Here is a 25,987-nt window from a genome sequence, read left to right as displayed (position 1 = left end):
TACTAATATATACATGAATATTCAGTAATATTAGAATACTTACTAAGCACAGAGGTCCAGCTAATCCTATAATATTCCCTTTTTCCAAGTTGTGAAGGGAGTATATCCTAAGAGCAAATGAAAGTAGATGTTTAGTTTCTGCGTGATGAAGTCCCCATCATTGTATTCAGAGGGCATTCATCTGGTAAGTACATTCCTTAAATAGTGTTATAGAAGAACCCTTGGAATGTGCTGATCTTATTGTCCTTAGAGGCAACTGATTTGTGAAAACAACTAACTACAATGCAGCAGTGAACATACGGTAAATAGCAGAAATGGGGCAATGTTAGAGATTGCTGCCCTAATTAATAGCCTTGGACATTTCTCTTTAATTCAAGCAGGCTAGAATCCGCCTGTATGGTTGGAAGCTTTTGTAGGTAGGTGATAAAAGCAGTGATAAATGCAGTTAGCAACACTTTTAAGTATCACTTTTTTTTTTTTTTTTTAGTAGTTGTAGATGGACAGCATGACTTTATATTTCTATATATGGTGCCAAGGATCGAACCCAGTGCCTCACACGTGCTAGGCAAGCAGTCTATCAGTGAGCTACAGCCTCAGCCCACGTTTCAACCTTTTTTTTTTTTTTAGAAAGAGAGAGAGAGAAAGAATTTTTTTTTTTTTAAGAGAGAGAGAGAGAGAGAGAATTTTTTTTAATATTTATTTTTTAGTCTCGGCGTACATAACATCTTTGTTTGTATGTGGTGCTGAGGATCAAACCCGGGCCGCACGCATGCCAGGCGAGCGAGCTACCGCTTGAGCCACATCCCCAGCCCACGTTTCAACCTTTAATGATATTTAACCTTTGCAGATCTAGAAAAATCGGGCAAAAACTGTTATGTCCCAGCTCTGTCCAAGAATCTCCTAGTGTGGGCTGAGATTATGGCTCAGTGGTAGAGCACTTGCCTAGCATGTGTGAGGCACTGAGTTCAATTCTCAGTACCATATTAAAAAAATAAAGATGTTGTGTCCATCTACAATTAAAAATATTTTTAAAAAATCTCCTAGTACTGTTCTAGCCGGGGCTTAAGAAGAGGAATATGTCTCCAAAAGCTAGTTCTGCCCCACAGCCCTGGTAGGTCCTTGAGAACCTACCTATGCTGAAATTTTAGAATATAAAAAAATGGATTTGTGGTTCTCCTGCACATTTAATAACTTCGGCTTTTTAAGGGATAGTGATGGTCATTCCTATTAAATAAAATCTTCTAAGATGAAAGACTTCTTCAACCAGTGGATGATCTGTATCTGGCTGCTTTCTGCCTTCTGTTAACCTTTGTCACTGCTACTTCTAAGTGTATAATCCCCAAAGTTGTCCTTTATCACACAGATCCTTGTTAAGTTAAAATACTATTGTCGATTTCTACATCTTTAGTTTCCAGGTCTTAAGGATTAGTTTAATTGGCTATTCTTCAAAAAAAAAGGAAAAACTTGACCTAAAAGTTCTTACTAAAATAACATCCAACTTTAGAGCATTATTTATACAAATGCATTTTATTGTTTTAAACAGAAAAAAGAGGAAGCAGAAAATATTTGCATATAACAAATCCTAGCTTACAAATGTATTTTTTTTTAAAGTGGTGACACCTCTACCATTCAGGGATTTGTTTTGTTTTGTTTGCTTCACTGTGTTTTGAGCACTGTTAGAGAAAAGCACATCTGGCATAAAGTGTAAAACCAGTGTCTCAACACCGGAAGAACTCGAAGAACAAAGATTTTTCTTATTTCTTCTAAGTAATCTTCAGTAAAACAAAAGGTGATCTTTGGCATAGATTCATACTTTAAAGGCATTAATATTGCATTTATATCAGGTAAGCAATTATACAAATATGCTGAGGGCCTTAAAATAATCTTTTATCAGTTAAAAGGAAATAGAGGTAGCCTGAGTGTGCAGGACCACCTTAAGACAAGTGCTATACATTTGATGATGGGATCTAACACACATTGGGGGTGAAAGGAAAGCATATTTAGACAAAGGGTCTCCTTTACTTTTTTCATTTTGGGTTTGGAAAGAAATGGTTTACGTGCTGGAGAATGCTTAGGCAGTAGTGATAAGTGGGGGGGGGGATTGCCTTTTAACTTTGCGTAATAGGAAATTTACTATGGTGATGATTAAATATTATGCTCATTATTTTCAATTATATTTAGTAGAGTATAAAGGGGCTTGGTTTAGTTGGTTGAAGGGAAGTAGGAATTCCAGGAGTATTTACCATTGATTTAGTACCAGAAGCATTCAAATTCTAGTCTGCAAATACCACTCTCCCTTAGATAGAAGTGTCCTTTAACAGGATTGCCTTTTCATTAGACCATCTCAGAGGTCTAGTACTAATTCTTATGAACTGAATTTCAAAAGGATAAAAAGGATCTTTCGAAATTACATATAAACCAAAGTATAGTGACATATGCCTGTAGTCCCATCTATTCGGGAAGTCAAGACAGTAGTATCCCTTGAACCCAGGAGTTTGAGACCAGGCTTGGCAACATAGTGAGACTCCAATTTCCCAAAAAAGAAAAGAAAGAACACCTACATATATTTAAAAATCTTATTTAGGAAGGGTTTAGGGGAAGACTACAAAAGCTAGAACATGATTTGGTTAAAAATTAAATGCAGCATTTCAGCTTAAAAAAGAACAATAAAGAGCTAAGAATGAATGATAAGTCCTCAGCACAGACCTTTGCAGGCAGTGACAAAGCATGGAACGCCTGGGCATGACCCCCCTGGGAGGATGGGCAGGGCCACACCCTGGCTACTCTGCCCCTCTAGTGACAGAGAGCACCAGGGCATACAGTGTATTCATGGGATGGTTACCTGGCAGGCAGAGGACTGCCATGGGACCAGAAGTTTCCCTAGCACAGACATTGCTCAGGGGCATAGTAAAGACAGAATCATGATTCTGTGATTTCCTCCTGACAGTGAAGTTTGCTACTGTGTGGAAACTTGAATTAGTTGGGGAGAGGCAGGAAATGAATCCAGGCCTATATGTTGGGGCTCCCAAAGGCTACCTTTTCCTGCAGCAGCAAAGCTCACTTCTGAAAAGGACCCAGGTAGCTCAACCCAGGGCAGGCGGGGTCAGCAGCAACATGGAAAGCCCAAACAATTTTTTGGAAGCAGAGAGATTTTCTTAACTGACTGGCTGGTGAAAAGAAAACAAGAGGGAAATGTCCCCTAGGGTGTCTGGCTAGTGTTTTCACTCTTAAATTCTGAGCTTATGTGAAGTCCATGGGCTAGAAACCCAGTCCACCTATTGAGACAGAGTATACATGAGTTTAACTGTGTTTGAGAATACAGAATTTATATGGAGACACATTTCAAAGTGTCCATGACAAAGAGTATAAATGTTTCATAATGTGAAGAGACCCCATTCCTTTCTGATATGTCAGGCTGGGATGTGGCTTTCAACCCCCAGCAACTCCAGATGGCTTCTGGAACTCGGATTATTCTTCTTTTCAGTAGGGGTTTCCGTACCAGCCAGGTTTGGCTGGGTACCTACTGGTACCAGGGAGTCTTTCTGACCCAGCGCAGTGTAAATCCAGCATCTGTTCGAATTTTGATTGAAGCAGCTTCTGCTTCTCTTACAGTCTCCTTCACGGACTGCATGAGGTTCTGGGCATTGTGAACTAGCATCTCTGTGGCCTGTCAAGAAAGAAGAACTCTCCATTACAGTAGTCCCTGATGCAATCCCGTCTCCAAAATAGGGTTAAGCCAAGAATGGACTGCAACCATTCCCTGTACTCACTTTCATCACTGATGGATTAGCTGTATTAACCAAAAAGGACCCCAAACTAGACCATCCATGATCTTGTACTGTGCCTTCAGATGGCGTATAGTCTGTACCTCTAGATCTTCAAGTGCATTCCTCCCCCTCCAGACTCTTGATATTTATCCCCTCTACCTGGAGTAATCTTCCCCTAGGTAAACATTGGTTTCCCCTCCCATGTCCTTCAGATCTTTTAGCTCAATTGTCACCACGGTGAGGCCTTCCTTTCTCCCATTATTTTACATCACAAACCACCTCCCAACTTTCAATAGTCCTCACCTCCAATTCTTTCATTTTTTTCCATAGAATCCATCATCACTCGTTGAAACATTTTAAGTTTTATCTAGATTATTGTGATCTGAGAGAGGTTGTTTGTCCATACAAAATCTAAGTTCCATAATGGAGGACAGATTTTTATCATGTTTTTTGTTTGTTTTGTTGAGTTTTTTTGTTTTGCTTTTGTAACAGGGATTGAACCCAGGGGTGCTTAACCACTGAGCCACATCCCCAGCCCTTTTTCATATTTTATTTAGAGACACAGGGTCTCACTGAGTTGCTTAGGGCCTCACTAAGTTGCTGGGGCTGGCTTTGAACTTGCAGTCCTCCTGCCTCAGTCTCCCAAGTCACTGGGATTACAGGTGTGCCCCATCACACCCAGCCCTGGTTGTGTGTGTTTGTGTGTGTGTGTGGGTGGCACCAAGGATTGAACCCAAGGCCTTGCACATGCTAAGCAAGCACTGAGCTACATCCCCAGCCCCTTTTGTCAGTTTTTGTTCTCAGTTGTTCTCCAGTTCTTGGCACATTAGGAGGCATTTCATAAATATTCAGTTAATGAATGAACCAACCACCTGATCAATCTATGGAAATCCAAAGTTTATCTTCCAAACACAACAATATAGGAATGGAATGTTGGTACTCTGCTCACATAAAGTCAGAAACCTTAATGATTGTTTAGCTGAGTTATTCTTAACTATTTAAATGGAGATTGTGGGTTCTCCCAAGAAAAATGTTCATGTGTATTAAATTTATGCATGAAACTTCAGAGGGATCACAGTTCTGGGAGAAATAACTATGGGCTTGAATTTCTGATTAGTAAATCTTTGCACTTATCAACAAAAGGACTTAGGAGCAGAGAGGTCTAGAGATTGCCATCCAAACTTTCATCCTGACAGAGTCAGGATGAAAACTCATGACTTCTTACTTATAGTCGTGTATTTATTCCATTCTACCACACTGTCATTTTCTACCTTTTTTCCCCGGATTTTTTTTTTGGCAGGGGGGGTGCGTGGGTTCAACTGGGAACTGAATTCAGATGTGCTCTACCACTGAGCTACAACCCTGGCCCTTTTTTTTTTTTTTTTTTTTTTTTGTCTTGTAACAGGTCTCACTAAGTTGTTGGGCTGGCCTGGAACTCATGATCCTCCTGCCTCAGCCTCTCACGTAGCTGGGATTATAGGCATATGCCACCACACCTGGACTACTAGACAGTTTAATGGAACAGAGTAGATATTCCCAAGACAAATTTTTGTTGGTTAAATGAATAAGACCTGAATCTCTCAAAACTTATCCTTATTTCTCCAATTTTTCCCACCTTTAGGCAGAAGAGATCACATGACAGGAAAACAGCCCAATGCCCAAATGCTACCTAGAATACATGAGAGTAGGGGTGAAGATCCAGTTCCCTTGTTTTGGGAGAAGAGAAGGTTAGGTGAGAGCTGTTGGATTAGAATATGGTAGTGGAAGCAGCAATAATGAAACCAAGAAAAGTAGCCTTCTTGTATCTTCTACAGTGCTCCTACCCTCTGTTTTCTGGCCTAGAGACCTAAATTATTTGTGAGTTCTCCAAGAGGAAGGATTGTGTCTTTTTGTTCTGTTTTGCTTTTGGTACTGGGGATTAGACCCAGGGATACTCTACCACTGAGCTACATCCCTATCCCTTTTTATTTTTTATTTTGACACAGAGTCTCACTGAGTTGCTGTGGGCCTTGCTGAGTTGCTGAGGCTGGCCCCAAACTTATAATCCTCCTACCACAGCCTCCCAAACTGCTGGGATTACAGGCATGCGCCACCATGCCTGGCAACATGGTGTCTCTTATTTTCTTAACTCCCAAACCATCTGATATATATTGCCTCATACTCCATGTATGAGCCCTGTCTGGGCGGTCCAACAAAGATGTATTCCTTATCAAAAGAAGAAATGGGGAATGTGGCTCACAGCAGGATCTTCTACAGGGGAAATAAGAAGAAGGGGTGCTCAAATGAGGATGGATTGTTTTGTTTTGTTTTAGGTACTGGGGCACTCTATCAGAGCCATACCCCCAGCCCTTTTTATTTTGAGACAGGGTCTTAATAAATTGCTGAGGTTGGTCTTAAATCTTGCTATCCTTCTGCCTCAGCCTCCTGAGCTTCTGGGATTACAGGCACCCACCACCAATCCCAGCAAATGAGAGTTTTCTGAAAGATCTGGGCCACAGTTTCACAAGGGAGAGAAACAGGACAAACTGTTAAGAAGAACCCTCCCCCCATCGTTGTTCTTTCTCTGTGAGAAGACTAAAGAAAATGCAAAAGAAGCACCACCTTGAGCTGTCACTTGAGTCTCAGAACAGGCCTAACCACCTCATACTCCTGCACACTCTGCATGATTCATTCCCCCAAGGCTGTAAAATCACCGGAGAAGGGAAGGCAGACAGTCTTCTCTCCAGCCAAAAAAGACAGAGTGCGTGGGAGTGGACAGGCAGCAGAAGCCTTAAGAGAGCCAAGCCTTTTGTAAGAGGGAAAAGAACTGAGTAGAAGCCTAACTGGCACTGATTCGTGGTGCTACCTCAACCGTTTAACCTCCCTATGCCTCATTTTCCCATCTGCAAAGTAACACAAGTTGCCCAAGTGCTTTACTGTCAATCCCAAATTTCTTTTTTTTTTAATGTATTTTTTAGTTGTAGATGGACACAATACCTTTATTTGATTTATTTACTTTGTATGTGGTGCTGAGGATCGAACTCGGTGCCTCACTGGTGCCAGGCAAGCACTGTACCACTGAGCCACAATCCCAACCCCCAGCCCCAAATTTCTGATGCAGCTCTGTAACAAAAGACTCTCCTCCTGAGAAAGTGAGTCATAAGACTCCATCCCCCATGCTGAATATTTCATTCAGAGCTAAAATGTCTTTAAAACGGAATTAAAGTGAATAGCACAGAAGCTGCTAGCAAGAAACCAAAAGCCGCAAATACATACCTGCTCAGATTCCTCGTCACTGATGTTGGTCCGGCCCAGCATGGTAGCCTTTACGGTAGACAGGATTTTGAGCTGGGTGCTTATAGTTGGGATTCGCTCACATACCTAAAGAGAAAGTTTAATTTGGTATGTGTCCATATTTGTCTTGCCCACACGTTCCTCAAGGGGAGGACTTCCACTTCTTTACTTCCAGTGGCTAGCATGCAGAAGGCACTCAAATTACAACAAAACACTTTTTTTCTTCCTGGGGTTAGTCCAGTCCCTTTATACAGAAGCCAACACATTTACATTCTTTCCTTTGACTAAGAAATAAACTTTCTTGAGTCTGTCTTTCCCAAACTCACATGAATATTTCCCCTTTCTTCCATTTCCCCTACTCACCCAGTTTTCTCTGCTGCTTCTCTCCCTCATTATCCTCATATTCCTCCCAACTCTCCCCACCCAACCTGCCAAACACACACCCTCTTTTCCCAGGTACCTGTAAGAGGTTGGTTCTAATCCGCTTATCTGTGCACTGCTTGGCAACTTCCTTGGCCAACCGAGTCACTTCATCTGAGGCCTTGGCAATGTCCTTGGCACACTGAATGAGTGCCCGCTTGGTACCACTGCCCCCTCTTACCAGCCGAGACATCTCAGCCATCAGCAGAGCCATGCGCTTGGCTGCTGCAATGATATCATTGCCCTAGAGAGAAGCAAAGATACAGTGTGAGCTCTGCCCACACTCTGCCAAGTTAAGGAAGGAGCCGAAAAACAGGAGAGGAGAGAGCCTGCTGCTCTAGCAGCCCTCTGGAAGGATGAGAAGAAGATTAAAAGGACGGTTCATGAATGATATGGATAGCACTGGAGAAACAGAGAAGGATGAGGCAGGGCACTTGATCAGAGACAGAGAATCTCCTGACTGAAAAAGGAAGACCTGGATGTAAGTTGGAAAGGGCAACATGTGCACTGCAGGCGTAGCACTGAACAAGCACTTAAGCATCTCCAGGTTAATAGTGTCAATAAAATGGGGCCATGGCCAAGGAGTTGGTGAAACAGGCATTTTCATTCTGTAATAGGAGAAAAAGCAGTAGAACTGGCCAGAGAGGAAAAATACAGAGGAGCCTTTCCAGATGCTGAAATCATCCTCTTCATCCTTACCCTGGCTGCAAATAGCAGCCAAGATTCTCACTACTTCACTAGAATGTAAAACCTAAAGTAACTATTCACAGCTGGTGAAAGGGGAGCATAATTTTCTGATCCAATCTGCTCTTGCCTTTCCTCATCATTTTAATCTTTCACATGTAAAAACATCAAGAATCAATTCTTCAGCCCCTCAGTTAAAGTGAAGCCTCCAATTAATGGAATCTTCAGCTAAGAGGATGCTGGAGAAGGAATCAGAACCCCATTCTATTTAACCGCAGTTTATTTTAGATTTGGCATTTAGTTCACTAAAACCTTCATGGGTCATAATAAAGATATATACAAGTAATTTATTTTACGCCCATAAAACAACCTAAAATCACAGCAACTACATTATTTTCAAAGGGCCAGGCCCCACTCATTTCTCCCCTCTTGCTTTTCAATTTATAAACAATGCAGTGAGGCATATGCAAATCATGCCACTACAGGGTGCTCTGTGAGAGACTTCCACAGACACCATGAAATGGCTAATTGTTTATGCTGGTAGGTGTGTGATGTCTCAGGCAGTAAACTGAGGTTGAAGAGAACATGTACAGGAAAAAGCCAGGAGGTGAGGGTATATTAGATGAGGCCCTCTGGACCACCTCTTCCAGCACAGACCTAGAATCATTCCAAATTTCAAGACTTTGGTTAGGAAATAGTGTAGCGCCAGGGTTAGCTGTTATCCATCACTCTTCAAACCTTTCTTGTTGCAACATGCCACCTTCAAAGGAAATAACGTGACCAGTACCAACCCCTTTTTCCCCCAAACTAGCTTTGGTTCAGTCCCAAAACCTCAGCTAAGAGGATGCTGGAGAAGGAAACAGAAACCCCATTCTAATTAATAGCAATCTATTTTAGATTTGGCATTTGGTTCACTAAATCCCCTCTGTTGCTATCTATCCCTCCTCCCACTGAGAAACCTGAACAAGCAGTCAGTGACGTCCCTTCCCTGTGGGCTCCCATCAAGGCAAACATCTGCAACACAGGAAAGTGCAAGGGAGCAAGTAGTCCTCCCCACAGACCCTGCAATATAAAGCTGCTTCTCACCCTGATCAATATGCCTGAACCATCGATCAGTGAGCAGTCGGGGGCAGGAGGTAGGGGCCAAAGCTCAATGGTCAGGCCAGGGGACCTCTTAATGGTGGAGAATGGTTCCTGACCTAGAAGTCATTGAGAGATGCATCTACAGCTTCTCAAGAGATTTAAAGTTGAGCAAGGGCCACAAAGTTGGTAAGAAAAAGAATCCTTTCAAAAAGTGACCCCATTTCTCTTCATCTCCCAAACGTAAGTGCAATCCAATTAATCTGGCATTAGCAGACCTACCAAACTTGTGAAGCCAGTCCTAACAACAAGGTGCAGACAAACAGATACCCACCCTGCTCAGACTCACAGGACCCGCACAGATCATGAGTGATGCAATGTGTCAAGGCTGCACATGGCCGGATGCATTTGGAGCAGTCCCCAACTGGGAGTGCTAATCAGTACCTTACTAGACCACTTGGTAGCTTCCCGATGCAAGGACTGAGCCGCGGCCAGAATGGGCTGGTTGACAGGCTGATTGGATGGCATTAACAGTAGCTCAGGTTCGTAATCGTCTTCCATGTCAGAGGGGACAGAGAACCCAACAGCATCAACCGCATCTGCCTCAGCTACAACTCCTATACCCACCTCAGCAGCTGGGATACCCGGCTTTGTCGATGGCGGGAAGGATGAGAAACAGGGATAGTGTTAGTACGAGCAGTAGGACTTGGGAAACTGAGTTTCAGCTAGTTTAGTAACCAAAGCTTGCCTAGGATGGGAAAGAAAATGGCATACTCCAGGAGCTAGAGGAACCAGGGTCCACAGAAGGGGGAACTCCAGCAGCACTCAGCCCAAGACACCCTGTGGTGAAGGAAGAAAAGGGTCTTGCTCTACTAGCAAAAGGTTTCCAGAGATATTTATATTAAGAAAGCAAGTTACATTTTTTATACACTTAACTACTAAAATTAAACTTGACACACGTGATTCTCATGTCAGACAATTTTGAGGAGCAAAACCCAATTGTAGTTTATTACCTTTAAAAGGAATTAGAGGGAAAAGTAAATACAGCCACACAAGTTGCTTTGAACAGAAGAAAATGAACACTTTTCTGGATTGTATGCTCACAACATTGTTCTGGGACACAAGAAGTGACAGGTCAGCTCTGTAGCTAAAAGATCCAAAATTTAAAACGATATGTCAAAAGTAAGAAACACCAAACCAGGAAAGAGGTAGGAAATCAATGATGGGTGAAGAGGATTCATTAAGTACCCCTCAATGGTCCGGCTATAGGAACCTCAAGAAAATACCCTATCTGGATTGCAGGGAAAACCCATTCAGGGAAAACCATGTGCGCGCGGGCACACACACGCACACTCACTCTCACTCTCTCTCTCTCTCCCACCCCCCAAAGTCTTTAGAGAGAAAGCTTCCACAATATCTTATTACATCTGTTTCTAATACCAACCTCAAAAGCTGCTCCTTGAATACAACCTAAATCTCTCTCCTATTGCAAAATAGATTCTTTCATCCCAAACTTGACTTATCTAATTCACAGATTGGACAACACATGGACTTGACCAATGAATGAGGCTCTGCACAGAAGACCCTCACAGGAGCCCAAAATGGGTGCCTATGAAAAGAATAGGGACCATGAGAGGAAGAACATGAATTTAGTAACAGAGGTGGGTACTGTAAGAGATCAAGGGAAGAGACAGAGGGATCAGATGCTGAAAAACAGGCTGAGGGGAAAAGAAAATTGCTTCAATGAAGTCAAACCATTCACATGAAGGACAGTGACCACAGGTCCTATACATCAAACATCTGTAACCAGAGTTTGTATGGAATTATATTTGAGATTGCTATCAATCTTTATACATAAAGTACCAATCAACCTATACATAAAATCTGTTTCACCAAAAGGTGAAAATTAAGTTGGAGGATTCAGGGCCAAAAAGGGGTTCAGGTACCATCTAAATCCTTTCACCTAAACTCTGTCTCAACAAGACTCATCCCCATTCTGTAGTGAGCAGAAAGGCTAGCTCACTGCGGCTAGGGATGAGTGACAAAGTATAAAAGACAAACAGATTGACACACACATAAATACATATTCCTCCCCCAACACACACACTGTTCAAGTTGTTCCTGACTTCACATAACTCAAAGTTGGCAAACCCCTAATGCTTAGACCTCAGGAGACACTCAGACCTCAAGTTTTCTGGCCACAAATGGCAGAGTGGGGAAAATATGTAGGTCAGTAATGTCTGCCCCTTTTTATGTTTTACCTTCATAATTTATTAATATCTTGTTTCACTGTACAATGTATCTAAATTTAATGAAATTTCCATTTCCTTTGAGTAAAATCAACCCTCACTGTCACATTCCTCACTCTCTTTATACACAAGGGAATCTACCATACGGTCAACAGGGTATGTGTGCCCCAGCTGGAAGGCTATCATTATAAATAATTGCACAGATCAAGTCCAACAGTTACAAAGTCTTCATTCCTTCTTAGAACCTGAGTGCACAGATAAGCATTTTGAAAAACACAGTTAAAAACCAAGGTTAAGGGCTAGGTGTAGCTCAATGCTAAAGTGCTTGCCTAGCATGCACAAAGCCCTGAGTTCAATCCCCAGCACCACAAAAACAAAACAAAACAAAAACCAAGATTAATTTCCCAGCCTGAAAAAAAAAAAATAATAATCCAAGGTCAGCTACAGGTGTAGGCAGTCCCAGGGACTACATTCAATGTAAAAGTTAAAAGACAGAAGGATATGAAAAGAATAAAGGTAAATGGATGGTGAAAATAAAGATCTAGGATTAAACTAGAAACAGTTTAGAACTAAGAACTATATTTCATTGCTCTTATCTAGAAAAGCTACCACTCATTATCATATAGGAGGAAACAGGTAAGTTATTCATGGGGCATAACTGCTGTGGCATCCAAGTTTTCATCCTCCACATTAACATTTATACTGAGCTGGAACGAGCCTGGAGCTGTCTAGAGTTGAGAGGTAGAATGATTCTGAGAAAAGACAAAGCACACGGCTTCTAACACCAATCTATCCGCTTCTAATGTGAATGTAAACATTTCATCTAGTTGTAGCACAGCCCACAAAAGACAGTTTGGTATTTGGAGATCCAACAATTAACAATGGAACATCTAAAAACATTTTAAAAGAAAGATAAGCAAATTCTAAAAGACCCTAAATATCCAGGGTCAGTGCAGCTGACATTCTAATGGACAAAGAAGAAAGGAACCTTCTCAAACCACAGGCATCCCAAATTTCATTCGAGCTGCAAGAAGGAGAAACTATCAAGCACCAGAAATATCTCACTAAATCACAGGTAATGGCAGGAACATGCTATTGGCAACACAGGAACCAAAGCAGAGGGAGAGAGTAACTCCATCTGGACTCTTCTTCCTGGGCTTTGTGCATAGTTCTTCATCTTTCCTCAAAAGACATCCTTTCTTGACAAGAAAAGCTTCATTACTTACCTTGCTGGACCATTTGCGAGCTTCATCATGGAGCTGCCTGGCAGCCATCATCATTGGCTGATTAATCACCTCCCCGGCTTTCTGCTCAGGAAACTCTTCATCCTTTTCCTCTGGTGGTGGGGGCCTGGGTGGAGGAACCTCACCCTCAGGCAGAGGTGGTTTGGGAGGAGCAAGCTCATCTGTTAGCTAAGAAAGAGAATAAACAGGTTTGTAAGTAAAACCCTAGGAACTACTCCCCCTTAAGATTTTTTCCTTTCCTCTAAAAAGCATCTCTAGAAAAGCCACCCACATTGACTTCAAATAAGACCACCCACACTGAGCCACAGGGACCACCTGCTGCAATCTCAACAGAAGCATTTTTTTTTCCCCTCTACAAATAGCTAACAGTTACTGTGTTGATCATATCCCAGAGGGGCATACACAACACTACGGGATCAAGGATTCTCAAAGATGATCCCCACACAAGATAGAAGTTCTGGGTTCTAGGTCAAGTTCTATGAAGGGGCAGCTGAAAGGCAAATAACTTCTTACTTAGGCCTTAGGTTCTTCATCTCTCAAATTACCTTTAAGATCCTGATTCCTTTTTTTTAACCTTTTTAGTGAAACTACTTGTTGTTTTGTTTTTTAAATTAGCAGAACTTTTATTAATTTATTTTGTGGTGCTGGAGATTGAACCCTAGGCCTTGTGCATGCTAGGAAAGCATTCTACTACTGAGCCACAGCCCCAGTCCAAGATCCTGATTCTTAATGTCATGACTACCTAATGTCATGAATATCTCCCTCTGTCTGCCCCAACCACTCACCAAGAGCTCAGGTGTGGGGGATGGAAAAAAAAAATCAAAGAACTGTTGGAGATTGGGGAAGCAATATTTACTTCTCAGTTATGAGCACAATGATCCAATTCTGTCTTTGACCAACTTAACATATTCTACTGATATTAAATACAGGAAAATAAGTCAAATAAATAAATAAATTACTGCTTTGATAAATTATTCCCTATATCAAGGTATTCCCAATAATGTTAGTTGGAGTAAGTATCTAAATATAATCACTATTTCTATTTCTTGGATTTGTATTTGCAAGATATTGCCCATTGAACTTGCTGCTAAATCATGGATTCAAGGTATTTTGATACTCCTCGCCAGTATCAAATAATTTTAAACTAAGGTTTGATAAAACTTTTTTAGAAAAGCATATATTACTTTTTTTCTAACAAGAAAAAAATAACAGTCAAGTAAAGGAAAGAACCTATACAAGATTCTAAACACCATTAGCAATTGGGAACACATGAAATTTCCTCCTCATAAGCTGTGCAAGGATTTTACCACAGCTCACTACCTCATCATTCATTACATCCACACTTACCAAAGCCAGCTTCTCTTTTCCAGCCACACCCCATCATAGGAAGCCAATAGCACAGATACCTACCAACCCATATATAAGCACTGGATTTTGACTCTACAAAATTTGGGAATAAAAATCAAGATCAGCCTCTGACTTAAGTTCAAGTAAAAGCTAAACCAAGCCACTTGATTCTTAAAATCTAAAATACAGTTTACTTCTCTCTCACTACATTCTCAACACCCTGCTGCTCAACACTCCCCATCTCTCTGAATTTACTTACTCGGAGCTGTTCAAGGTCAGGTGGAGGAGGTGGGAAGTCAGGTTCCTGAGGTTGGAAGGCTTCTCTGACCTTGGCCACAGCTCCCAGGATCCGATATCCAGAGTCCAGGAAGCTCTTTTGCAGGCCTAAACACAAGATACTCTCATTTTCAGCTGGGTAGGTCAATGCCCCAAAGCACGGTCTGTCCAGCAGAAGAACTGGTTTCTATCAACAAAAGCTGAATGTGAAGCTGCCAGTAAGCATCATAGGCAGTGGCTAAAGGGGAAGGGAGGTAGGGTAAGTCAGATGCCCTGAGGCCTGAAAAGAGTAGGAAGTCTCACAAACCAGCTGTTCCTATAGTGTTCAGCGTGCCTGCTCACTGGACAACAAACAAGTAATCAAGAGATTCTTGGGCATGAACACTCTGGCCTCAGGTGGTACCCATCACCTCTCTGATGATGACACAGTCAAGAGTTATCTGCTCAATGCAGAATGTGGGACATGTCAGTTTCAGATTGGGCATACATTCCCCAGAGTACTTCCCACCTTTCTCCCTACTCCTTTGCTCTATTTGGTATTCAGCATGTTAGCCATTTATGCTGAGCTGGAATTCAGGAATCTTCAAAATATGAGAAACTCCAATTAGTGAACCAACTATGTCCTTTATGATGGTGGGTTAAGAACATCAGAAAGATTCTGCCTGAGTCAGGGGTGGATAAACCAGCGCTTCCTTTCCACTCTCTCACTGGATTCTACTCACAAATGAGAATAGAAATATTGGGTGTTCAAAACAGGAAGGAATTTAGATGATTCCAACCAAAGGAGTGGCTCCAATTACACTCTCCTTCAGTGATACTGAAAATATGATCAAAATTCAGCTGAAAAAAACCCAGATTCTTTAGGGCCTAAGAGACGAGAGGTTAACTTTAGCCCTCCATATTTGACAGAAAAATAAAATGCTTTATAGAGAAAAATACACAAGAAGTTACACCAGTATTATATAAGCTTATAAACATAAGCTTATATATTATATATATGGCAAACTGATTAGTCATCTTTTGAGAAATTTTCAAAATAATGACTGAACAGGGTTAAAACTGTTTAGCCAGACAACATAAAGAAAGCATAGTGAAGCTGAACCAGTATATCTACACACCTGCCAATACTGCAGAGGTGTGGACAGAAAATGATTAGCCTAGTATTCTCAGACTAAGTGTGTGTAGACTTTGTATGTGGCGGTTGTGAGGTGCACCTTATCTCACCACCATGCTGTGTTGCTTACCAGGGTCAGAAATGTTTCCAGCCACAGCCTTTGCATCCATCACCATAGGGGAGATTGTTTTGCTCAGTTCATCAGAGGCAGCTTTCACAGCCTCACGGAACTTGGGATCCTCAGAGTTCTCCACCTCCCTCTTCGCCACCAGCAGGATTCGGTTGGCCCGACGAGCAATGCTTGTTGCCCCAGCAACCAGCATCTGAGGCTGAATGTTGGCCATGGCTACCTTACACTTGTCCAGATCTTTTTTAATTGCTTCTTCAGAAGCATCCAACAGAGATTTGGTATCAATGGCTTCGTCCACCAGCCCTGTCAGGAGACCAAAAATGGAATTTAATTTCTGTTTTAGAAGAATAAGAGACTCCAAAATATTCAAAATATTCTCTCTTTCAGCTAAAAGTTATCCCTACACAATCGTAAGCTTCCAGGTAAACACCACTGAAGAAAAAAGTGAAGACACAGTCAGGTAGGCTATATGGATTTGCAATATTTATACCAACCGTGATCGCTCGTCTTGTATCCACCACAGACAACCAGAAATGCAAAGACATCAGGAGGAAACCAAGATCATGTCTGAAACCTTCACCACATCACCACGTTATCTGTTAATAACATTTTCTCTCTTCCCGTCTCACTCCCAAGCCATCTGTTGGTTGTTGGCAGCATGCAGTGCCCAAGATGAGACACGCAGAGGATAATAACCCTAAAAGCCTGTTTCTTGTTTCTGTTACCTCTCTTCAGACAATGCGGGAGCTCCACTTTCATCTCTGGCTGCTATAGACCCCTGTCAGCGGGTTCTGCAGGGACAACGAAGATCCTACACTCTTCATTTCTTCCCTTCTCTCCTATCTCTCCCTCCACAGAGAATGAAGAAGATTCAGAAGTGCTACTTGCTACTTCAGTCGTACAGACACAGGTTTGTTGGTGGTTGGTTTCTTCTGTTCTTTTTTTAAACTACGTAGTTGATAAGTTGGAGGAAACTCTGAGACAAGTTCTATTAAATAGTAGCTATTGTGGTTCCTTGAAATGTGAACCCACTGAAAATGACAGGGACACCCACTGTATCCACGAACACCGCCTCCTAGCCTCTGAAACTGAACTCTGCCTCAGACTGGGCAAAGACACTATTCAAAGAGAAGATAGGAGCTGTAACAATAAACATCACACTGGGAGGGTGGCACTGAAATAAAAGAGACTCAAACAGTCTCTCTTCAGACAAAGTTGCAAGGCTTGAATGAGAAGCCGCTACTGCTCAGCAGCCTTAATCAGGGCCAAGAACACTGTTGAGCACATGACTGTCCCTTTATCCAATTATAGCTGAGTAACAGAACCAGTCCCGCTTGGGGCTCTCAGAACTCATTCCTCATGGATCAGACAAGAACTTTACAAAAACTATACCTGTCATTTTTTCAACATTATCAATCCACTGGTTCTTCATGGTTTCAAAATGTTCATAAGCGGCTTGATTTCCAGGGTTCCTCAGTAAGATGCGAGCAGCTGAGATGACCTGACAATGACAAAACAACTTTTCAACACCAGCAGAGTACCCTGATACTCACATTACAAATCTGCAATGAAGCCTTCTCCTCTTCACCAAGAGATGGCACCATAAAGCCAAAAACTGGCAGGTCTCTTTAGGGTGAACACACTAGGTTTGGCTCCCCAGAGTAGTCTCTTTGCAGAAGGGGGAAAAATGTCAATGGCCGTGTGTGTGTGTGTGTGTGTGTGTGTGTGTGTGTGTAATGAAACCCAGGACCTTATGCATGCCAGGTAAACACTCTACTACAGGCCACAGCCACAGCTCCTATAGTCTGATTTTAAGGAGATAAGAAAATTACAAAGTGCTTTCACATCCATTTCTTACTTAATCCTGACAACAACAACCTGTGCAATATCTTACTTTGCAGATACAAAAACCAACACTCAGAAAATTTAAGTGGGTTGGGGCTGAGGCTGTGGCTCAGAGGTAGAGCACTCACCTAGCACATGCGAGGGCCCAGGTTCGATCCTCAACACCACATAAAAATAAATAAAATAAAGATATTGTGTCTGGTTACTACTAAAAAATAAGTATTAGGGAAAAAAAATTGTTTAGAAAAGAAAAGAAAATTTAAGTGGGTTGCTCAAGAGGTCCTGACTAGTCAGTGACAGTTTTGGGGATAGAAGGAAATAACATTTATAAGTATCTGGTAAAATATAGGCTATACATGCATTTGTTTACTCCTAAGAGCAATCCATTAGATTTGTTAGTTTCACTTTTCTAAGATGAGAAAACCAAGCTTCAAGGTCTTAGAGGATTCAAGTTCAGTTCTCATTTTTTCCAAAGTTAGTAACTTTTACACAATACCTTCATTTTATTTATTTATTTTTATGTGATGCTGAGGATTGAACCCAGTGCCTCACACATGCAAGGCAAACGCTGTACCACTGAGCCACAACCCCAGTCCCTAAAGTTAGTAACTTAAAGCCTAGTTTTCTTTTTCTCTTTTTTAGAAATCTGTTCTATACTCAAAGTTTGTTTTATGTTCCATTTTTATGGAGTTTTTCAAGAAAGTTAGACATATATGTATTTTATGATTTTTTTAATTGGATGAATGTAACCTTTCAGGAAGGTCTAATTTGTGGTGGGCATGTAGTTCAGTGGTAGAATACTTGCCTAGCACATGCAAAGCTCTGGGTTTGATCTCCAGCACCACAAATATGGAGAGAAGGAGACAGAATGTATGAATTTAATTTGCTAACATGTGACATAGGCAAAAGTTGAATAATTAATAAGATATGCTCTCTTCCCACAAGTTCCTATGAAAGTCAGTATTATAGATTTATAAAGCCTAATATGGTTCCCTGTGTATTTCAAGCCCTTAATAAATATCTGCTGAATAAATGAATAAAAATAAATAAATTTTCTATAATCTGAATAGAAGTTGCACAAACATCAAGCTAAATCACATTGAACTGATTTTTAAAGAAAATCTATTACCTGTTACGACTTTAATTCCTGTGCAATTTGTTTTCTTTTTTTCTCAATTTTCTTTGCTCCCAAATGTACTAGCTATACTTTGATTATATAATTCATTGTACACCATGGTTATACAATTAAGTAAAAAAAAGAAAACACACTATGGAAACAACTGGGCTTTTTTTTCTTTTCGTTTTTAATTCCCTCAAAAAGATGTCAGGGTAAAGATATAAACTCTAAAATATAAGCAAACTAACCTCTCAAGATCATCTAAGAATTTTCCTAACTATATATGTGTGTTCATTAGAAGAGCTGCTTTACTAGTTTTTTCTACTTCTATTTTGGGGGAGTGGGCAGGGAAGCACTTGGCTTTAAGCCAAGAGGATTTACCACTGAGCTTTTGACTTCCCCAGCCCTTTTTACTTTTTATTTTGAGACAAGGTCTCACTAAGTTGCCTAGGGTCTCACTAAGTTGCTAAGGCTGGCCTCAAATTTGCAATTCTCCTGCCTCAGTCTCCCCAGTTGCTGGAATTACAGCTATGTTTCACCACACCCAGCTTTATTTTTACTTTCAAAACTAATATATGGCCATTATTTAAAAATTCAAACAATACACAAATGTATAAAGTTAAAAGTCCCATAAAATACTAATTCTAGAAATCACTAAGTTTCACACTATGAATATTTTGTAATGTGATCATACAGTTGGTATTCACAATTGTATAGAAAGTGTTCTGTAATTAACTTTCTTTACTGAACACTGTATAATGAGTATTGAAATAAAGAGCAAGCAAAACTCAACCTGGGGTGTGAGTTCTCGAGCAGTCTTCACTGATGCCTGAATACCTTCCACTGTTGATTTATTAGCGGTACCAACAGCAGCCGCCTTCTCTGCTGTAGCTCCAAGCCTTCCTGAATGGTTTTCAAAGTTTGCTGCCCTCTCATCAAATACCTTGAGGAAAATACAAAGACATTAAGAATATTTATTTCATGGTAAGTTGTGCTCCAAGTTCTGCTGTCATGTATAACTAATTAAAATAAAAAGAAGATTTATTTCAATAAAATGGCTCAGGCCACCTAAGAAAAACTCCTTCTTTAAACCAAATGCAGCACCTTCTCTAATGAAGATGTTAAGAGATGACATCAAACTACTGCTGAAACTATGATCAAAAGCAAAATCATGACCACAATATACCTCCTCAGAGGTTTAGCCTTAGCCACAAGCATCCTGTATACACACTTACACACACAAACACACATGCACGCACGCACACGTGCATCCCTAAAGACTAAGGCCAGTTTCCAAAAGGTTTATCCTCTAATCTGAAGAAGACATACAAACCTACTCAGCTACTATAGGTAGTTGAAAGCATCACAAGCTTAGGACTAAAAGTCCTAAACTGAGTTCTAGCTTCCAAAAAAAAGTATCCTTCATATATTCCATTACCATTAATGTTGTAAAAACTCTTCCCTTGACCTTCATTGAAAAAATGATACCTGGTGCTCATACTCTGGACCTGACACAGGGTAAGGATAGTTGACTTTTATTAATCCCAAATGCAAAATTATCTACTTATTTGTTATTCAGCTCTCAAATTATAAAAAGTAACTTTTCCTTCAATGTGAATACCATGCAAGGTTATATACCACAAATAGGGCTATTTAACCTACTTGAAATGACAAGTTCTTCCATCATTTATTTGGATAACATTTTTCGAAGTGACACTTGAAAATGCAAGGCATACCAAATAGCACTGGGTCAGGCTTACATTACACACAGAGGATGTCAGGAACTCCCTACAGAATACATCCTCTTTATTTATCTCCTCCTGAGGGTCTGCCCACCCAGTTCAGACTCAAGGCAGATAATCTCTAAAAGTTTCTTGGCTCAAACAAGTTCCGATCTCATTGCTAATGTTATGGGATTTATGTGGTTTTTTTGCAGGGGGCGGGAGGGTTGTTCTTGTTTTTGTTAAATTTTTGAGACAGTCTTGCTAAATTGATCTTGAACTTGACCAGGTAGGCCTTGAACTTGAAATCCTCCTGCCTTAGCTTCCTGTTTTGCTGGGACTACAGGCCTATACCACCATACCCAGCCTGTGTCTATCCTCTTGAGTCTCTTTCCTATCCTGGTCTCTTGGTTAGAATTAGTTTTCTAAATTCCTGCCATTTCATGCTCAAAACTTCTGCCTGAAATCTCTGATCTCCTAATCCCCTTTTCCTGGTCTCACTCCTTGTTTCTTTTTCTTTCTTTCTTTTATTATTATTATTATTATTATTATTATTATTATTATTATTGTTTTATTTTTTGGTGGTGGTGGTACTGGGTATTGAACCCAAAGCCTTGCACATCCTATGCTAGGCAAGTGCTCTATCACTGAACTGCAGCTGGGAATACAGGCATGAGCCACTGCAACTGGCTCAACCCTTGTTTGTGTATAGCTAAGGCTAAACTTCTGAGGAGGTATATTGTGGCCAAGATTATACATTTGACTAGATTTTCAGCAGTAGTTTGATGTCATCTCTTAACATCTTCATTAGAGAAGTTGCTATATTTACTTTTTAAAGGAGAAGTTTTTCCTAGCCGGCCTGAGCCATTTTATTGAAATAAATAACTGGTCTTTTGGCATCTCCTCACAAACCATATATCATGCTCCCTCTGATTTAACTGACTGCTTAGTATAATTTTCTTGGCACTCAACCAAAGTTTACTGACCATCTACTACATAACAAATTTTGGGATAGGTGCTGAAGATACCAAAGTAAATGAAACAATATCTGCATCTTAAGGAGATCACAGCCTAGTGGGGGGAAAAGAGCCAATAGATATTATGACAATAGATATTATAACACTGATATTATGGGAGTAAAGGAAAAGGTAATTAACTCTCCAGGAAGTAAAGCATAATAAAGAGGAAAAAGGTAGAAAAAAAGAAACAGTAGACAAAACAAAGACATAGGAAGGGCAAAATATTCAAGAAACTACAAGCAACTATGTATTTCTGGGGCATAAACTGAGAACCAAGGGTTTGTAGGAAATTGACATAGAAAGGATATTAAAAGCCAGATCAGAGAGCTCCGTTTTTATCCTGTGTTGAAGATAAGTCTCACTGATACATTTAACCAGAACAGCAGGATCAGATTTGGTTTTGTTTTTAATTGGTGGTCTAGTGACAGATTCAAAGAAGACCAGTCAGAGTTATGCAGACATGCAGGAAGTGAGGAATAAGCATCAGAATCAGAGCTGTGACACCACCAATGGAAAATAGAAAGGATTTAAGAAATATTTGTGAGATCAACTTAAGATGCCTGAGTTATTTATTGATATGAGAAGATGGGGAGAAGGAAAGTCCATGGTGACATGCAAATTACCAAGGGATAACAGAAGGTCAACATATGCTGAGAAACTAATGAAGCATCTAGCTGGAAAGGATGAGCAAATAGTTGGATCTACTAGTCCAAAAATCAAAGAAGGCTGGAACAAAAGAGTAGCAAATCATCCTAGCCTGAGGAGACCATGAATTAAACTGCCTAGTAATTGAGGCCAGAGAAAGAAAATAGGGGTCAGTAGCAAATAAGAATAACACAAACTTTCACCTTTGGATTAGTTTGCCTGACCCAAAAATCTCTTCTTTGCTGCCAGTACTATAAAGGCTGAAAAACCAAATACTTGCTTTTCCAGATTCTTTTGCAGCTGAGGTAACCATGCAACAGAGTTGTAAACAAGGAGACATAAGCGAAGGTCTCCTGGAGGATTTCTGGGAAAGCCTTTACTTTCTTTCATTCAGCATTAACTGTGTGTCAGGTATTACACTAGGAACTGGCAATAAAGCAATGACAAAATGAAGTCTCTGCCCACGTGGAGCTTTCGTGCTAATTTGAGTGACACAGACAATAAAAATAAACTATATCAAATGTTGATAAATGCAATAGAGAAAAGTAAGATAAGGAGATAAAGAAATCCCTGGGATTGGAGTTGCTATTTTAGGTAGCAATCCAAAAATGATATTTCAATAGAAAACTGAAGAAAGTGAGTGAATAATAAAATCTGTGGGGAAAACAAGTGCAAAGTCCTCAAGATTAGAACATATACAAAAGAAGCTCTGTTCTCATAGAGAGGAATATGCAGGGGGAGAATAATAATACCAACATGAAGTCAGAAAAGTAGACAAGGAACCAGATTCAGTGGTATGATGAAGCCATTTTTACCAAATATGTAAAATATGCCTGTCTCTATGCTTTCAATGACTTCATGTTAAAACAGCCATGCTGGGAGTATTTACATCATGAATTCTACAAACATTACAAGTCAGATTTTTTTTGTTTTTCGTTTTACTGGAGAGTTGGTTTACCAGCACATCACTGGCCTTACTGTTCACTGTAAGGACTCTGATTTCACTTTGGGACAGGGAGAAACTACTGGAAGGTTTAGAGTAGAATAATGACATCAAATGATTTAAAATGCCTGTCCTGATTTCTGTGTTGAGAACAAAATGTCCTAATAAACAGTTGAAACTGGAGTACCCCAATTCCTTATATCTTCCTGCCTTGAACATGACACCTGGGGCAGTAAAAGTCATCACATACCCTAAGGAAAAGACCAAGAAAACCATAAGAGATGCCAGTTTTCATGATTTTTAGCTTCTGAATCAAGCAAGGCCAGAGCTACCTACTTCCATGTTTCTTGTGATGTCACTAAACTCTCTGATGGTCAAGTCTTCTACTGTTTGCAATTAAAAACCTTCATAACTAATATACTTGGTGGATTAAAAGATCCCCCTTCTACTCTTCCACCTACAATTTCCCAGCCACTGCTGCTTGTGTACCCTGTAACAACATTTTACCTTTACAAAGAGCTGCCCAACAGAAGAAATGGAAGCTCTTAGATACCTACCTCTTCCCTATTGGGTGCATCAGGAGGGGCAGTAGCCGCCACTGCCAATAGCTTGATGGGAGTTGTGGTATCACTGAAAACATCTGACACCTCCTGAGTCATAGCCTCCTGCATCCTGGCTTTCAGATCCTTAAAAATAAAAATTTATTTTATTTTTTATTGTTTAAAAATGAAAATTTCCAGCAACATCCCCAAAGTATATATGTTAATGTCCTTATTTCACTAAAATATTTATTCTCTGAGTTTAATTCAATAAATATTTATTAATATCTGTGTACAAAACACTGAGCTAGCACAGGTCAAAATTATGAATCTTATCCTCTAAGAGATTAATGTTTAGTGAAAAAAGATAGGACCCCCAAGGAATTTTACTTCTTCTATTGGTGGGAGAGGAGGACTTACTGAGGATTAAAATTAAGGGGTGCTTTAACTGAGCTCCATCCTCAGTTCTTTTTAATTTTTTTGTTTTATGTATTTGGTTGTAGATGGACATAACACTCTTCCTTATTTATTTGTTTACTTACTTACTTATTTAATGTGGTGCTGAGGATGAAACCTAGTGCCTCACACATGCCAGGCAAGCGCTCTACAACTGAGCCACAACCCTAGCCCAGTTCTTTTTAATTTTGAGACAGGGTCTCACTAAATTGCTGAGGCTAGTCCCAAACTTGCCATTCTCTGCCTCAGTCTCCTATAGCTGGGGTTACAGGCATGTGCCACTGCACCCAGCACTTTTGCTTCTTTTCTTGGTGGTCTTCATGAAATGACACTGAAAATCATGGGGTTGAGCCCAAAAAGGTCTTGAGTTCTCGAAGACAGAATTCCTCACTGTTCCCACTGCTGGAGAGGCCTGATGATGACCATGGTAACTATGGATTCAATGTTAAATTTCTAAGCAATTTATTATCTTAGGAAGTACTAAATCAAGAATGGGAAATTAAGAAATCTCAAAAACAAAGTATATATGTATAGATTTCTTAACATGAGTCTAAAAAAGAGCATTCTTAGAAGTCACATGCTCTTTTTCATAGTTATTTCACTTAGTCCAAGTTAAGTTTTCTCAATTTATACAAAGAAATCCCCATCACCCCATTTTTCAAGGTAGGTGACAAATCCTGACTGGTGATACTGGAGATGATTTTAGGTGTTATGTAGACAAATTATTTTAATTATGTATTTCTTTTTAAAATAGTAGGAAAAAAAATACAACCAGCTCATCAAGCATAAGATTTCAGAATTATTACAAGGTTTTTTTTTTTTTTAATTTAAGTTTTAAAAAGAAGTCCATTTTAAGAAAAATGTTAGGGCTGGGGATGTGGCTCAAGTGGTAGCGCGCTCGCCTGGCATGCGTGCGGCCTGGGTTCGATCCTCAGCACCACATACAAACAAAGATGTTGTGTCCGCCAATAACTAAAAAATAAATATTAAACTTCTCTCTCTATCTCTCTCTCTCCCTCTCTCACTCTCTCTTTAAAAAAAAAAAGTTAAATAAATAAAAGTACAAGTGAAACATGAACAGAGCAAAATTCATAAAAGAGTTCATTGAGTGAAATTTGGAAAACAACCTAAGTCATTACCACACACTGGTGAGCTTTTTCCTAATAATTAGCTCTAGATTTCCTTATATCTTTGGTCATACTCTTTGTTTTCCTACACTCCAGAAATTATGTATTTTTAATTATTTTCTCTCCCATCAATCATTTTTTTAGTAATGATAAGCATAAAACATCTAATGACAGGTGCTCCTAGATTCTACCTTTAAGGAGTCTTGGAGCTGTGATGCAAGTGCTCTGGCCTGAGGACTTTCCCCTTCCCCTCTGGCAGCCAGGTCAGCCAGCTGAGCTGTCAACTGGTCCACACGGTCACACTTGGCAAGAAGATCTTGACGATAAGGCCCCATCATGACATTAGCCAGACGATGTCCTTCAGCCACAAGCCCCCGAATGGCAGCCTGACCTGGACCAAGAAGAAAACACTAAAACTCACATAGACCTAAAAAAGGTAACACAATGGCATTCCAGTTGTTTGTTTTTTAAAAAATATTTGTAGAGTGATCATTTCCAGACAAAAGAAAACATTTTGGAAATACAAAAAAGCATAAGAACAGATAAATTATGCTTTTTTCCAAAGGTGGGGGTTTGCAGAGGATTGAAGCCAGGCCTTCAAACATGCTAAGTGCAGGCTGTATGCCACTAAACCACATCACCAGCCCCTATATGTTAACTTTTATTCTTTTTTTTTTCTTTCTTTCTTTCTTTTTGTGGTCTTCAAGATCCAACTTGGGGCCTTATACATGCTACATAAGGGCTTTATCACTGAGCTACACCCCAAGCCCAACTTTTATTCCCTGATTCTTTTCTTTAACCCAAGTGTTTTCCCACTTAACTAAATATCTTTTAAAAACATGACCTAGTAATAGCAGATGTAGTTCACTGGTAGAGCCCTTGCCTAGCATGTGCAAGGCCCTGGGTCTGAATCCCAGCACTGCAAACAGTAACAAACATACTCTAAAAATCTATGTAGCATTTTATCATATTGACATACTTAGTATTAAAC

The 25,987-nt window shown here is 40.2% G+C and overlaps 1 protein-coding gene across 4 annotated transcripts in view; it reads right to left on the bottom strand.

The window, feature by feature from the left end:
• Nucleotides 1–1,508: 1,508 nt before the first annotated feature.
• Vcl (vinculin) overlaps nt 1,509–25,987 on the bottom strand; it is a 111,266-nt gene continuing 86,787 nt past the window's right edge. For 2 of the 4 annotated variants that reach the window (XM_076835287.1, XM_076835286.1), the window contains exons 12-22: nt 25,188–25,387; nt 23,432–23,560; nt 19,340–19,489; nt 16,977–17,085; nt 15,585–15,887; nt 14,324–14,448; nt 12,700–12,885; nt 9,669–9,872; nt 7,501–7,704; nt 7,023–7,127; nt 1,509–3,667 (exon numbers count right to left, since the gene is read on the bottom strand). In XM_076835287.1, coding sequence (XP_076691402.1) covers nt 3,521–3,667; nt 7,023–7,127; nt 7,501–7,704; nt 9,669–9,872; nt 12,700–12,885; nt 14,324–14,448; nt 15,585–15,887; nt 16,977–17,085; nt 19,340–19,489; nt 23,432–23,560; nt 25,188–25,387 — 1,862 coding nt within the window. In that variant the 3' untranslated portion in view covers nt 1,509–3,520. The remainder of the gene's footprint in view (nt 3,668–7,022; nt 7,128–7,500; nt 7,705–9,668; nt 9,873–12,699; nt 12,886–14,323; nt 14,449–15,584; nt 15,888–16,976; nt 17,086–19,339; nt 19,490–23,431; nt 23,561–25,187; nt 25,388–25,987) is intronic. The other 2 variants (XM_076835289.1, XM_076835288.1) reach the window with 1 other exon arrangement.

This window comes from Callospermophilus lateralis, chromosome 15 (assembly GCF_048772815.1).
Source record: "Callospermophilus lateralis isolate mCalLat2 chromosome 15, mCalLat2.hap1, whole genome shotgun sequence".
In the NCBI taxonomy this organism is placed as follows: domain Eukaryota; kingdom Metazoa; phylum Chordata; class Mammalia; order Rodentia; family Sciuridae; genus Callospermophilus; species Callospermophilus lateralis.
The sequence above is the reverse complement of the archived record's forward strand: the minus strand, read 5'-3'. Positions and strand labels throughout refer to the sequence as shown.